General features: G+C 55.8%; 2 protein-coding genes across 4 annotated transcripts in view; both read left to right on the top strand.

The window, feature by feature from the left end:
- Window positions 1–642, top strand: part of SPTBN4 (spectrin beta, non-erythrocytic 4) — a 73,009-nt gene extending 72,367 nt beyond the window's left edge. The window contains exon 35 of the mRNA XM_047079177.1: window positions 484–642. Within this exon, the coding sequence (XP_046935133.1) occupies window positions 484–642 (159 nt within the window). The remainder of the gene's footprint in view (window positions 1–483) is intronic.
- Window positions 643–1,933: 1,291 nt separating this feature from the next.
- On the top strand, window positions 1,934–12,489 carry SHKBP1 (SH3KBP1 binding protein 1). Of its 3 annotated transcripts, none has more exons than XM_047078028.1 (18): window positions 1,934–2,055; window positions 2,279–2,332; window positions 2,482–2,527; window positions 2,633–2,706; window positions 2,990–3,048; window positions 3,267–3,347; window positions 5,101–5,262; window positions 5,345–5,435; window positions 5,525–5,715; window positions 6,462–6,577; window positions 7,379–7,466; window positions 7,573–7,689; window positions 8,618–8,788; window positions 9,755–9,910; window positions 10,283–10,379; window positions 11,407–11,585; window positions 11,835–11,946; window positions 12,059–12,489. In XM_047078028.1, exons 1-18 carry the CDS (start codon window positions 1,970–1,972, stop codon window positions 12,276–12,278), a joined length of 2,100 nt encoding a protein of 699 aa, XP_046933984.1. In that variant the 5' UTR covers window positions 1,934–1,969; the 3' UTR covers window positions 12,279–12,489. The 3 variants fall into 3 exon arrangements, with proteins under 3 accessions (XP_046933984.1, XP_046933982.1, XP_046933981.1); XM_047078026.1 differs by having other exon boundaries at window positions 11,832–11,946; XM_047078025.1 differs by having other exon boundaries at window positions 2,482–2,706; window positions 11,832–11,946.
- The last annotated feature ends 1,514 nt before the right edge of the window (window positions 12,490–14,003 follow it).

Raw genomic sequence — 14,003 nt, 5'->3', positions numbered from 1 at the left:
GAGGTGGTTTAAAGAGATGTTGAAAATAATGCTCATCATCTCATTCATTCTTACCAGAGGCTCTGGGGTAGGCCTGTATTCTCTCCCTGCCAATTTACTTTTAACATGGAGATGAAAACAGTTTTCCATTCTAGGGTTCTTATGAGAACTAAGTTGATACATACAGAGTACTTATATGGCCTGGTAAAGGTCAGTGCTCTCTAAATGTCGCTGATGTTATCATTGTTTGTGTTGTTGTTTATCTCTATAGTGGGTGTTAGATATAATCCTATTGCATAGGATTAAGTGAATTAATCCACAGAAGCACTTACAACAGAGCCTGGCACATCTTGAAGTGCTATGCGACGGTTTGCATTATCGTTATCACCCCCATTTAATAGACTGGAAAACGGAAGTTCAGAGGGCAGTCCGATTCCAGGCTCATCTATTACTCAGTCTGCCTTCTTCCAAATCCGGACTCTGTGCCCTGTCTCTCTCCCCCAGGAGGAGATGAACGGCTGGCTGGAGGCTGTGGCCGCTTCAGTGGGAGAACACGCCGAGATCGCCCGCTGGGGGCAGACACTACCTACCACGTCCTCCACGGATGAGGGCAACCCCAAGCGGGAGGCAGGGGAGCGCAGGGCCAGCGGGCGCCGGAAGTGACTTCCCACCCCCTGGGCCTGACCCATCCCCGCCCCTTCTCTCCGCACTGTGGGCACAAAGACACTTTCTCTTCCGCAGGGGCGGGAGCCCCTAGTTCCACCAACACTGCGGACGCGCCAAGATGGGCACTGGAAAGGAGGGGACTTCTGCACTCCAGGAAGTGGTGGGGGGATTGCTGCCCCTATAGCCATATCTCGGCCCCTTCCTGCTCGCCACCCCACCCCAGGTGCTGGGGCTCCATTATTTTTATGCAATAACTGAGTTGGGAGGGGCGGGTAAGGGGCCAGTTGAGCCAAGCCCCCTGCCCCGATCCCCAGATCCTGCCCCAAGAAGCTGGGGTGGTAGGGGCGATAATTCCTGCCCCCCTCTCCGCCCTAGGGATGGGCATGGGGCCGCTGGTGAGGTCCCCTGGACCATCCAGGGTGCTAGGGGGTGGGGAGGGGACGTCTCCTCCCCGCCTTTACCTCACTTCCAATGCTGCCTTGATCTCTGTCTGGGAAGGAGGAGTGAAGGGGCCTTAGCCCCTGCACTCCGCCGTCTCAGAGCCATGCGGTTAATTCCTGACTTAGTTTATTTTTGCAAAACGTCGACCTCCTCCTCCCCCGCCCCGCATCCGCGAAGGCTTTTAATGGGAGGGGCGTCAAAGCTCAAAACTGTCTTCCTCTCTCCTCCCCCCTCCAGCTGTAAATGCCGCTACGTGAGGGGAGGGGCGAGGGGAAGCCCTCCCCCCTGCATGCTTCTGGCAGAAGCACCTCCCTAGGGAGTGGGGGAACCGGGTTGTGGGCAGCCCCCATAGCCACCTGGAGGAGCCGCTGGGGCCCAGGGGTGTGGGGCGGTGTGGCAGGCGCACACTGTATGTACCTATAATAAATACTTTGGCTTTGACGGTCTATGCTGGTTTGTTCGCGTTTCATGGGCTGCGCCTGAGAGGGGGTGCGGTGGGAGGGGAATGGAGGGTGGCGCGGGGAGAGACTGTGGCTGCAGAGAACATTTAGATGTCCCCTTGATGTGAACTAACTTCGGGGTCTAAACACACGCCCCCGACGAAGCACCTAGATTCCATTCTTAAAATGAGAACCATTCCTAGAGGAATGTTTTGCTAGCCCTTGTAACTAAACTTCCCCAAAACAGCCTTGCGGTGCGCCCCGTCCAGCACAGGAAAGGCGGGTCCCTTTAAGGAGGCGGAGAATTTAAACTGCGACGGGTGAGCACTGTGTCCAATCGCCCGTGGCTCTGGGAGTCTCCAGGCCAATGAGCAGGCAGTGGGGGGCGGGACCCGAGTGTAGACCCGGAAGCGGGTGCTGGCCGGCCGGCTCGCCCGGGGGCCATGGCAGCCGCGGCACCTGCAGCAGAAGGGGTCCCGAGTCGGGGGCCTCCGGGGGAGGTGATTCATCTGAACGTGGGAGGCAAGAGGTGAGTGTAGGAGATTCCTGAGGCCCCCACCTCGGGGACCGGGAACGGGGTGGGAGTACCGCCTCTCTCTGGGGGAATCCCTGTCCATCAAGGATTGCTCCGCCCCCTGCTGAAAGCGCGAGTGCTCGGACTGGCGCCCGGGATGGCGGTGGGGTAAGGAGCTACATTCCTTCCCTCCTTCCATCCTTCCATCCCTTACTGTGCGCTCACTTTCCCCGCTTAGGTTCAGTACCTCTCGCCAGACTCTCACCTGGATCCCAGACTCCTTCTTCTCCAGGTGATCGGGAGAGAGGGTTTGGGTCGGGTGGTGGGGGGCAGGACGAGAGAGTATGGGAAAACCTAATGCCCCACTCACCCTCCCCACCCCCACCCCCTTCACACACACACCCTTGCCCTTTACACCTACTCTGCATCCCCTCCCTACAGTCTTCTCAGCGGACGCATCTCTACACTGAAAGATGAGACTGGAGCTGTGAGTAGGGCAAGAGCTGAAACGGGGCAGCGGGTAGGAGGAGGGACAGGAGCCCCACTCAGCCCCATGTTTTGTCCCATCCATCCTCTGCCCCCCTTCCCGCAGATCTTCATCGACAGGGACCCCACCGTCTTCGCCCCCATCCTCAACTTCCTGCGCACCAAAGAGTTGGACCCCAGGTTTGCATGGGGATAAAGGGACCCCACTGTCTTCAACTTCTTCCCTTCAGAATGTTCACCTAAGCTCCTTGATCATATTTAAATCGTGTCCTTAGAATTTACCCCAAACACCACACACGCACATTTTCACTGCCCATATATAACATCACTCCTTAGAGTCTTGATCCAGTCAAAATTTGCTACTTCTTGGGATTCTTTGTACAGTTTTGAAAACTTCCTCCTTAGAATTCTCCACTCACTCCCATTTCCCAGACTCTGACCCCTAGTCAATTCTACTACCCAGGGGTGTCCACGGTTCCAGCCTCCTCCACGAAGCCCAGTTCTATGGGCTCACTCCTCTGGGTAAGTGGGGCCCCATGAACATCCTCATTGCATAGAAAACAAGCCCCAGCTCTCAAGATGCTCCCTCTTCCCCTCTCTTGAAAGAAGTTTGGGTTAGAGCCAAGAGCACTGGATTTGGTCCTGGATCTGGGGGATGGGGGTGAAGAATGAGATTGGTGAGGGGGTTAGAATCTGCCTCAGTACCCCCCAAGTCCCAGCATGGAGTTATTCTGCTTCAGTTCGACGCCTGCAGCTGCGGGAGGAGTTGGACCGATCTTCCTGTGGCAACGTTCTCTTCAACGGTTACCTGCCTCCACCAGGTGGGCACAGCTAAGGGATGGAGGGGAGGGAGGGTGGACTAAAGACTACATTTCCCATAAGGTCACAGCCCTTGCTGTGAGCCCTGTGCTTACCTGTGCTGTGAGCCCTGAGACATGATGGGAGTTTTAGCCTTATATCAGAGGCTAGACTGATGCTTGGAAAGGAAGTAGGAACTCACTTCCAATGAGGCAGTGGGCCAGCTAGTCCCCTGAGGCTAGGATGTAGGTTCTGGAGCCTGATGGGGGTTGCAGTCCACATTTGATTTCCCTGTGAGGAAGCTTAGAAGAAATAAAATAAAACATTTTGCATGGAGGTGGAAATATTAAGGGGAATTATTGACCATAATCTCCATGGGACCTTAGATCAGCAACCCCACTGGCCATGGAAGATATGCCTCAGTGGTTACTGGAAACCCAGCATGGGGCTCAAACTCACAACCCCGAGATCAAGAGTCACATACTCAGGGCACTTGGGTGGCTCAGTCGGTGAAGCATCCGACTCTTGATTTTGACTCAAGTCATGATCTCATGGTTTGTGAGTTCAAGCCCCACTTCAGGCTGGCTGCTGTCAGCATGGAGCCTGCTTTGGATCCTCTGTACCCCTCTCTGTCTGCCCCTCCTCTCCTTGCTCTCTCTCTCTCTCTCTCAAAAATAATTAAAATAAACATATATAAAATAAGAGTTGCATACCCTTCCGACTGAACTAGCCAGGCACCCCATAAAGAAGTCATTTTAAGTAGAAGCTTTAGGGGCACCTGGGTGGCTCAGTCAGTTGAGTGTCCGACTTTGGCTTATGTCATGATCTTGCGGTTTGTGAGTTCGAACCCCGCGTTGGGCTCTGTGCTGACAGTGTAGAGCCTGCTTGGGATTCTTTCTCTCTCCCTCTCTCTGTTCCTCCCCCCACTTGTGCTCTCTCTCTCTCTCAAAAAATAAATAAGTAAACTTAAAAAAATAAATGGAAGCTTTCTATCACTGCCTTCATACCATAAATAAGTAAATGTGAAAACGAAACCCTGAAATAACAGTTATGATGCTACTGCCTGCCAAAGAAATTGGCTTCCATTTCTTTCTTTTCTTTTTTTAATGTTTTATTTATTTTAGAGAGAGAGAGCGAGAGAGCGCAAGTGGGAGCCAGGGAGGGACAGAGGGGGTGAGCACCGAAGATCCCAAGCGGGCTCTGCGCTGACAGCCTGTGAGATCATGACCTGAGTCACCCAGGCGCCCCTAGGCTTCCATTTCTTTTCTTTTCTTTTTTTTTTTTTTAACATTTATTTATTTTTGAGACAGAGAGAGACAGAGCATGAACGGGGGAGGGGCAGAGAGAGGGAGACACAGAATCCGAAACAGGCTCCAGGCTCTGAGCTGTCAGCACAGAGCCCGACGCGGGGCTCGAACTCACGGACCGCGAGATCATGACCTGAGGTGAAGTCGGTCGCTTAACCGACTGAGCCACCCAGGCGCCCCTAGGCTTCCATTTCTTAAAACAGAAGATTAGCAAATACTGAAAAGAGAGCACTGTTATGGTAGCGTCAAACTGATTCGGCCCTTGTGATGTGCTCAAAGGAACAGAAAAGGCAGTAACTTGCTGGGTGATTCCGCGTCCTTTCGTGCCACGTCCCCACACCACTGAGAATCTTTTCGCCGGGACACTGTGCCCCCACGTGTGGGGAAGTCGGCTTCTGGCGCATTTGAAGCGCTTGCTACGTGGCAATTATTACAGCTATTGTCACTCTGCTCCTTCTCCCTGCCACAGTGTTCCCAGTGAAGCGGCGGAACCGGCACAGCCTGGTGGGGCCCCAGCAGTCAGGGGGACGCCCAGCCCCCGTTCGACGGAGCAACACGATGCCCCCCAACCTGGGCAATGCAGGGCTGCTGGGCCGAGTGCTGGATGAGAGGGCCCCTCCCTCCCCATCGGGTACGTTTCTGTCTCCTGGGAGACTGCGGCAGCCAGTGGGGTCCCTGCGACCCTGCCCTGATCCCTGCTCTTCCCCCCCAAGGGCCACCAGAGGAGCCGGGGATCGTGCGCCTGGTGTGTGGACACCACAACTGGATCGCTGTGGCCTATACCCAGTTTCTTGTCTGCTATAGGTGCTCCGGGAGGGTGGTGGCCGGAGGCTCAAGCCCTGTTGATGGGGAGGGCTTGCGGTGAGAGTTGATGATATCCCCCAATCCTCCAGGCTAAAAGAAGCCTCTGGCTGGCAGCTGGTGTTTTCCAGTCCCCGCCTGGACTGGCCCATCGAGCGACTGGCACTCACAGCCCGGGTGCTCGGTGGGGCTTTGGGTGAACATGATAAGATGGTGGCAGCGGCTACAGGCAGCGAGATCCTGCTGTGGGCTCTGCAGGCAGAAGGCGGGGGCTCCGAGATAGGTATGGCACCGGGACTTTTCCAGAACCTTCTGCCCTTTAGAATTACGCTTCACCCTGTGGTCTGTTAGGATTCTCTTCCACCCCGTTGGAATTCTCTGGCCTGTTAACCCACTCTGTAAGTTCTTACACCCATAGGGATTCTTTGCATTATTAAGATGCTCCAGCCCTTTAGAATTCCGTATCCTGTTCGAATTTCTTGGCTTGTAGAAAAATCCACCCACGTCCAGAATTCCCTGCCCTGTTAGACCTCCATGCCAGGGGAATCCCAGAGCCGGCTAGAGTCTATGTTCCCATTAGACATCTCTGTTTGCTTTATTATTTTTGTTAATGTTTTATTTATTTTTGAGAGAGAGAGAGAGAGAGAGAGAGAGAGAGTGTGTGTGAGTAGGGGAGGGGCAGAGAGAGAGGGAGACAGAATCCGAAGCAGGCTCCAGGATCTGAGCGGTCAGCATAGAGCCCAATGCAGGCCTCGAACTCACAATGTGAGATCATGACCTGAGCCCGTCGGTTTGCCTTATTGAAAACTGCAACCATGTTAGAATCCCACACCCTGTCAGGAATCTGGCCTGTGTAATCCTCTGTAATTCCTGCTGGAATCCTCTAGCCTATAAAGATTCTGTAGCCCCACCGAATCCGCTGGCCCTTGGAGTTCTTCCTGGCCCACTGAGCGACTGGCTTCTCCCCCAGTCCTCCTCCTTCTCCCCCAGGAAGCGGGGTCCTGGCTGAGTGCTCCTTGCCTTCTGCAGGAGTCTTCCATCTGGGGGTGCCCGTGGAGGCCTTATTCTTCGTTGGGAACCAGCTCATCGCCACGAGCCACACGGGGCGCATCGGGGTTTGGAACGCCGTCACCAAGCACTGGCAGGTCAGAGGGGTGGCCGGCCTGGATGCCTCTTTCCCAGGTGTCCAGTCTGCACGGACCCGGGGAGGGGTTCCTTCCTGCCCCAGCCCAACTGGAGACAGCCGGAGAACCCAGCAGCGGGCCAGATCCTGGTGGGGGTGCCGGGGTGATAAAGGCCTAAGGAGGAGGAGTCAGGGAGGCCTTTCTGGAAGAGGGGCCGCTGAGCTGACAGGGAAGATGATGGGTTTGCAAAGGAGGAGAGCGGGTTCTCCAGGCACTGGATGGGGGAGCAGGTGAGTGAAGATGCCGTAGGAGACAGACGTGCACACGTCTGTCGTTCCCTCCCAAGCCATGTGCAAAACATAAAGAAAAATATACCTACGGTATTGCTTTCTCCTGTAAAGTATGTTTGGGAGAGAGAGACAGAAAAGCAGAGAAAGGAGAGAGAGAAAGAGGGTGGGAGACAGACAAAAAGCAATAGAGGAAGTCAGAAAGAGGTGATGGAGAGAGGGAAGGGTGGGCAGAGTGAAGCCGGGACTGGAACGCAGTGGTGCTGAAGGGATGTAGAGAGACAGACGGAAATAACTAGTAAAAGCCAGCAATATGGGGTCAAAGAGAGGCCAAGAGGCAGAGGCGCTGACCCAGAGACTTCCAGAGACAGAGAGACGCAGATGGAGATAGAACTAGAGCCGGTGAGGCTGGAGAGAAGTGGGCCTAGAAACCCCGGGTAGGTTCTGGAAGCGGGCGGGGGAGCGCCCTGAGGGGTGCCGTGGAGGCGGAGGCAGGGAGGACCTCCCAGCCACAGCCGGTCCTGCCTGCCCCCAGGTCCAGGAGGTGCAGCCCATCACCAGCTACGACGCGGCGGGCTCCTTCCTCCTCCTGGGCTGTGACAACGGCTCTATCTACTACGTGGGTGAGCAGCAGCTGGTACCCGGCGTGCCCGAGAACCTCCCCGGGAAGGCAGGGGGCGGGGCTGAGCACCTTGAACGAGCCCACGCTGCTCTCCCCGCCCACCCCAGATGTGCAGAAGTTTCCCCTGCGCATGAAGGACAACGACCTCCTTGTCAGTGAGCTCTACCGGGACCCGGCAGAGGACGGAGTCACGGCCCTCAGCGTCTACCTCACCCCCAAGACCAGTAAGCTATGACCGGCTCCCCCCATCTCCCCCCCCCCCCCACCCCGCTGCCAGCAACCCCAGCCCACAGCCGCCTCCCCACCACTGTGTAGCATGACCCCGTGAGATTTACTGGGAGGAGAAAAGATTCAATTCTCACTTAGTCATTCAACAAACACCGGGCACCGCTTGTATGTAAGCTGTGGCAGGTCTCTCCAACCAGGAGCAGACTTGGCCACGAGCAGTTCGTCTTTGTGTTTCTTTTCCACCTCTGCAATGAGGACATGATGCTTCCACGCTCATAAAACAAAGAGGGTGTGTGTTTTACGGCGGACGAAACCGAGTTCTCTCACTTGGGGACAGTTTTTTTGATTTGGTTTCTTGGCTTTAAATGCAGAAAATTAGGCTAGTTGTTTTTTTTTTTTTAATTATCGTTTACTTAGAAAATTATTTATTAGAGAGAGAAAGAGCGCACGCAGTCAAGCAGGAGAGGGGCACAGGGAGAGAGAGAAAAAAAAATTTTTTTAATATTTATTTATTTCTGGGGAGGAGCAGAGAGAGGGAGGCACAGAATCTGAAGCAGGCTGCAGGCTCCAGGCTCTGAGCTGTCAGTGCAGAGCCAGACGCGGGGCTCGATCCCAGGACGGTGAGATCATGACCTGAGCCAAAGTCAGATGCTTAACCAGCTGAGCCAGCCAGGCGCCCCTCTATTTTTCTGTCTGTCCCCTCTCTTATTAGCTCCGTCTCTCTCTGCCTTACTTTCTGTCCCTGCTCCTCTCTTTCTCTGATCTCTCCCTCTGTCTCTCCCTTTCTGACATCTCACTGCCTTATTATCTCTGTCTGCCCCTCTCTCCTTGCTTTCTGACTCTATCTCTGTCCTTCTTTCTCTCTGCCGTGGTTTCTGTCTCCCTGTGACCCAGTCACTGTCTTCATCCTCGGCCCCTCACCAGGTGACAGCGGGAACTGGATCGAGATTGCCTATGGCACCAGCTCAGGGGGTGTGCGGGTCATTGTGCAGCACCCCGAGACCGTGGGCTCCGGGCCTCAGCTCTTCCAGACCTTCACCGTGCACCGCAGCCCCGTCACCAAGATCATGCTCTCGGAGAAGCACCTCATCTCAGGTGGGCCTCACCGGGCTGCCCCAACTGCCCATCTCCTCGCAAGAGGATGGCCCGGAGGGGAGCATGAAACCAGGGGGTGAGACCTCCAGGGGGGAGGGAATTTTAACCTGGAACAGTAATTGCAGAAGTGAGAGAATAGTGTAAGGGGACCCATCTAAGCAAGAGTAAGAAATTCATCAATTCAGCAAACATTGGTTGAGCACCTACTGTGTGCCAGGCCCAGGGGATACAGTGATGGACAAGACAGGCCAAGTGTCCGCCCTTAGGGAGCTGATGTTCTGCGGGAAGGCAGATGACAAATAAATAAATCAGAATATAAGTCACCAACAGGCAACGATGAAGACCATGAGTAAAAACAAAAGTTGTGTGAGTGGCTTGAGAGTGTTGGGGTCACTGAGGAAGGAGCTTTGAGCGAAACCAAGGAAATAAGCAGTGCAGCTCGGTGGGGACAAACATTCTAGCAGAGGGAACAGGCATTGCAAGGGCTCTGCGCCAGGAGGATGATAGATGTGTCTGAGGAAGCAGAGTGGGCAAGGGAGACAGTAGGACCTTGTAAGCCATGAAGATGACTTTGTCCTTGCCCTTGACTGGGTAGGTATCATGGGAAAGAGGGTTGTGAGCAGAGGAGGGCCATGATCTGACACAGTTATTCACAGGGACTCTCTGGCTATGCGTTGGGGCAGGACAGGAGCAGGAGTCCCGGGAGGAGGCTGCTGCCATGGACAGGACCAGGGTGGGGACAGTGACAGGGTTAGATGAGATCAGGCTCTGGAACAATTTTAGAGGAAGAACCAAGAGGATTTTTGACCATTTGGGAGTTCTGGGGAAGAGCGAATTCTCTGAAAGGGAAGAATCCAGAGGGGCCCGAATCCTGACACCTTTGAAAAGGGTCATCCTGGGGCTCGGGAAGGTTGGGCCGTGGTGATGACAGCTGGCCTGACCGGCCGTTGCCCCTGTGCTCCTCAGTCTGTGCCGACAACAACCACGTGCGCACGTGGTCCGTGACTCGCTTCCGGGGCATGATTTCCACCCAGCCCGGCTCCACCCCACTCGCTTCCTTCAAGATCCTGGCACTGGAGTCGGCCGACGGGCATGGTGGCTGCAGCGCTGGCAATGACATTGGTGCCTACTAGCCCCTGGCCCCCCATCCCATGCACCCTGCCTGACCCCCATTGGCCTCCACTGGCTCCTTCCCTGACCCCCTGTAGACCTCTCCTGACCCACCCAGCTGACCTGGCTGCCACCTGACCCCTGTCAATCTCCATTTACTCCCAGCTACCCCTATTGAATTCTGTTACCCCGTTGATTCCTGCTGACCGCCACCTGACCCGGGACCCCCACCCCACAGCCCTGAGCTCCACTGACTGACCCTCAGCCCTCTCTGACCCCGCCCAATTCCAGAAAGCTGGGGATGGGGACAAGGGGGCAGAGCCTTAGGGTCTGGAGTCCCAGGGAGCCCAGCTGGCCCTGACTCCCCCCACCATCCTGGCCCAGGCCCCTACGGCGAGCGGGACGACCAGCAAGTGTTCATTCAGAAGGTGGTGCCAACCGCCAGCCAGCTCTTTGTGCGTCTTTCATCCACTGGCCAGCGGTGAGGACCATCCCATCGAACGGGGAGGGTGGTCAGGGGAGAGGGCAGGACACCAGCTGGGTCACGGAGGCCAAAAGGGGGTCCTAGCCAAGGAACGCCTGAAGGAGCAAAGGCTGGGAGGGGGCATGAGGCCTGGTCCTGGGTTTGGGGGCTGGAGGAATTCGAGGTGTGACATGTGTGGGTAGCGGTGAGGCTGGGGAAGCCCCAGGTGCCTGTGCCGGACCTCACGCAGGTCACTCGGTGTGGTCAGAGCCCGGGATCGGGGCAGGAGGCACAGGTGGGGGGTGCCGGGGATGGGGAGGGGCACAGGCAGCTGTAGGAGCCCAGAGGAGGTGCTTGCTCCAGTCTGGGGAGGGGGCCTGTGAGGGTTTTCGTGAGGACCTTGGAGATAAACAGCAATGAGCAGAAGAAAGGAGGGGCAGGGGTGCGCCAGGCTGAAGGAACAGCGTGGGTGAAGGCTGGGAATGGACAGCCAGTGAGGTGCACGTGGTCTGGGGGCCGGACCTCCGAACAGGCTGCTGAGGGGCACGGAGGAGCTGAGATTGGCCTGGGCTGCTGGGGAGCTGTGAGCACCATGGGGGTTGGACTGGAGGTGGGACAGGAGTCTGAGAGTCCAGGGAAGAGTCTGGGACAGGTGGGGACAGGAGCCGGCAGGGCTTGACCAGGGCCAGACAGGAGGGGAGGAGGGGGCCCTGGAGGCTGAAGGGATGGGGCAGGGGGTTGGAAGCTGGTGATAGGAGGGGAGGGAGGCCCCCAGGATGACAAGCCTTCTCTGAGTCAGGAACCACCAGGGAGAGCAGCAGATGTGGGGGAGAATCCCCATGGGGACGTGGGGTGATGCTGGACAGGAGCCATCCCAGAGGCCGCTGCACCCCGAGAGTACATGGGGGAAGGGGAAAGAAGCCTGGGGTGGTGGTTGGAGAGGCAGCGACTAAAGCCATAATGGTGGGGACTGTGGCCTGGGAAGGGGTGTACAGGTGAGAAGAGGGACCGGGGCCAGGGTGACCCCCTCTCCCTTCCATCTCAGGGTGTGCTCGGTGCGCTCGGTGGACGGCTCCCCCACCACCGCCTTCACGGTGCTCGAGTGTGAGGGCTCCCGGCGGCTCGGCTCTCGGCCCCGGCGCTACCTGCTCACCGGCCAGGCCAATGGCAGCCTGGCCATGTGGGACCTGACCACCGCCATGGACGGCCTCGGCCAGGCCCCTGGTACTCCCTATACCTGGCCTCCATGCCGGCCCCTGTCCACAACCTCCTTTGCCAGTCTCCCTCCCCAGGCTCTTGCCCTCTGACCCCTTTCCTCTGCCTTTGAACCCCAGCTTGCCCTCACTTTTCCACCCTCTCGTAGCTTCTGACCCCTAGCCTTTGACCTCTGCGTTTTTCCTCCTATCCTGGCCTCAAGCCTTGCGTGTGACCTTTGTCCCTTGCCCAGTGGCCCCTGTCTTGCCCCCCCAGCAGGTGGGCTGACCGAGGAAGAGCTGATGGAGCAGCTGGAGCAATGTGAGCTGGCGCCACTGGCTTCCTCCCGGAGCTCTCTCCCCAGCCCCTCCCCTCGCACCTCTCTCACCAGGTAGACTGAACTCCACTTTCCCTTCTGTGCAATGGGGGAGGGGCGGGGGAGGTGGGGGGAATTGCCTCCCTGCCCATGATGACCCTCACTGACCCTCATCACCGCCCCCCAGTCTCCACTCAGCCTCCCTGTCTGGCCGTCTTGGGAGCCTGAGCCCCCCCCAGGCTGAGGCCCGGCGCCGCGGGGGAGGCAGCTTCGTGGAACGCTGCCAGGAGCTGGTGCGGAGTGGGCCAGAGTCCCGACGGCCCCCGACACCAGCGCCTCGGCCCTCCACGGGTCTCGGGGCTCCCCTTGCACCCCCCAAGGTGAAGCTCAATGAGACTTCCTTCTGAACACAGCTGCCGTGGTGCCTTTGGATACCCAGGTCCTGGGCGGGGGACGGGGTGGGGTGGGGTGGCAGGGCTCAGGTGCCTCCCTGCTTCCTGTCAGAGCCCTGGGTTCAGGGCCAGGGCTTCCTTGGAATGGTCATTGTTACTAGGCCCCCACTGCCCCCCCTTTTCTGGAGCCAAAGTCGCCCTCCCCTAATAAAGTTGTCACTGCCAACACCTTGCTGACATTCTTAGAGGGTTTGGGGACCCCCAGGGAAAGGGTGGGAGAGATGTGAGGACCAGCCAGATGTCTGGCTGTAGATTTAGGAACATCTGTCTCTCTTGGTTTAAGCAAAGAAGGGGAATGTAATGGTTTACATCTGGCTTCAGGCATAGTTGGATCCAGGGATTCAGATACTCGTCCAGAACGTCTTTCCATCTATTTGGTTTTGCTCTCCTCTGGGATGCATGATACTCAGGTTTTCCCCTCTCGGTGCCAAGATGACTCCAGGTACCTCCTTAGCAACTTGTTTTTTTTCTAGCAACAGCAACAAATCACACGACTGATTCTTATTGACTTGAATTTAGTCAGACGGCCATCCCTGAACCAGCCACTATGGCCGGTGTGATGGAGGCCTTCCACGGTTCCAGGGGTCATGTGCCCTCACAGGCCAGGAGGTTGACAGATTGGAGGAGGAGTTCCTGAAAGGTGAATCAGGGTACTGTTACCACAAGCAAGGACGACTGGCCACAGGTCAACAGAAACACAGATGTCAGCTATGTGATTGCCACATCCTGAACATTTGTACCCTAAGCATCGCCATCACAAACACCTTTCCCACATCCCTTTCCTGCCCATGCCAGAGAGGTTATGAGGGACAGGTTCAGCTCACTCTAGCTTAATATCCTTGAGATTTTCCCCCAAATAATACCTGTTCCCATGGCAACTTCTCAGGAAAGATTTGTGCATCTTTTCCTTGAGCCAACGAAGAGGAAAGAAAGTGGGGCAGACTGGGAACAAGGATTTTAGAATATGCTGATTTCCCTTGAAAAGGGAAATTCGTTCTGGAATGCCAGAGTTTCTGTAACATAGTGGAGAAGGGTCCAGAGTGTTAGGGAATCTAGAACACAGGGATATTCTAGAGTGCTAGCAGATGAACAGTATTGGGATCCCCCCGCCCTGCATTTCAGAGAATCCACACAACAGAAGTTGCTTGACCAAAGGACCTGGAAGTCAATGGTTCTAGAACAGGGGAGTGTTGTAGAATGCCTATGATTCTACACTTGCATGCCAGAGATTTGGAGATGCTGAGAATTACAGGAAACAGCAATGTGGAGTACTAGAAAATCTAGAGCATAGGGTATTCTGGAATGTCAGCTCTTCTGGATCGCTAGAGGGTTTGTTTGCATTCCAAGAAACCCATAATGGCAAGGGCCTCTGGATTGTCAGGGGATCTAGAACATGAACAGAGATGAATGATTCAAAAACATGAGTGTTTTGGAATACCTGTGAACCTCAAACTTTAGAAATATTTTTACATGCCAAGGTATTCAGAACCCTAGGGAATGTTTGAATGTTAGAAAGTCTAGAACATAGGAGGAGGGGTTGTGAATTCGGGGAATCTAGAATGTGGGATGTTTTATAATGCTCACAGATCTAGAATACTGAGATAGTTTTTCCTTGCCAGGGAATCTGGAACACGTTGTGTTTCTGGATTGCTGGTGATTCTAGAACTGAGAGAGAAAATG

The sequence above is a fragment of the Lynx rufus genome, unplaced genomic scaffold, assembly GCF_022079265.1.
Source record: "Lynx rufus isolate CCGP_SWC_20201006 ecotype Redwood Valley unplaced genomic scaffold, mLynRuf1.p SCAF_16, whole genome shotgun sequence".
NCBI lineage: Eukaryota > Metazoa > Chordata > Mammalia > Carnivora > Felidae > Lynx > Lynx rufus.
This window is presented reverse-complemented; position numbering and strand designations above follow the sequence as displayed.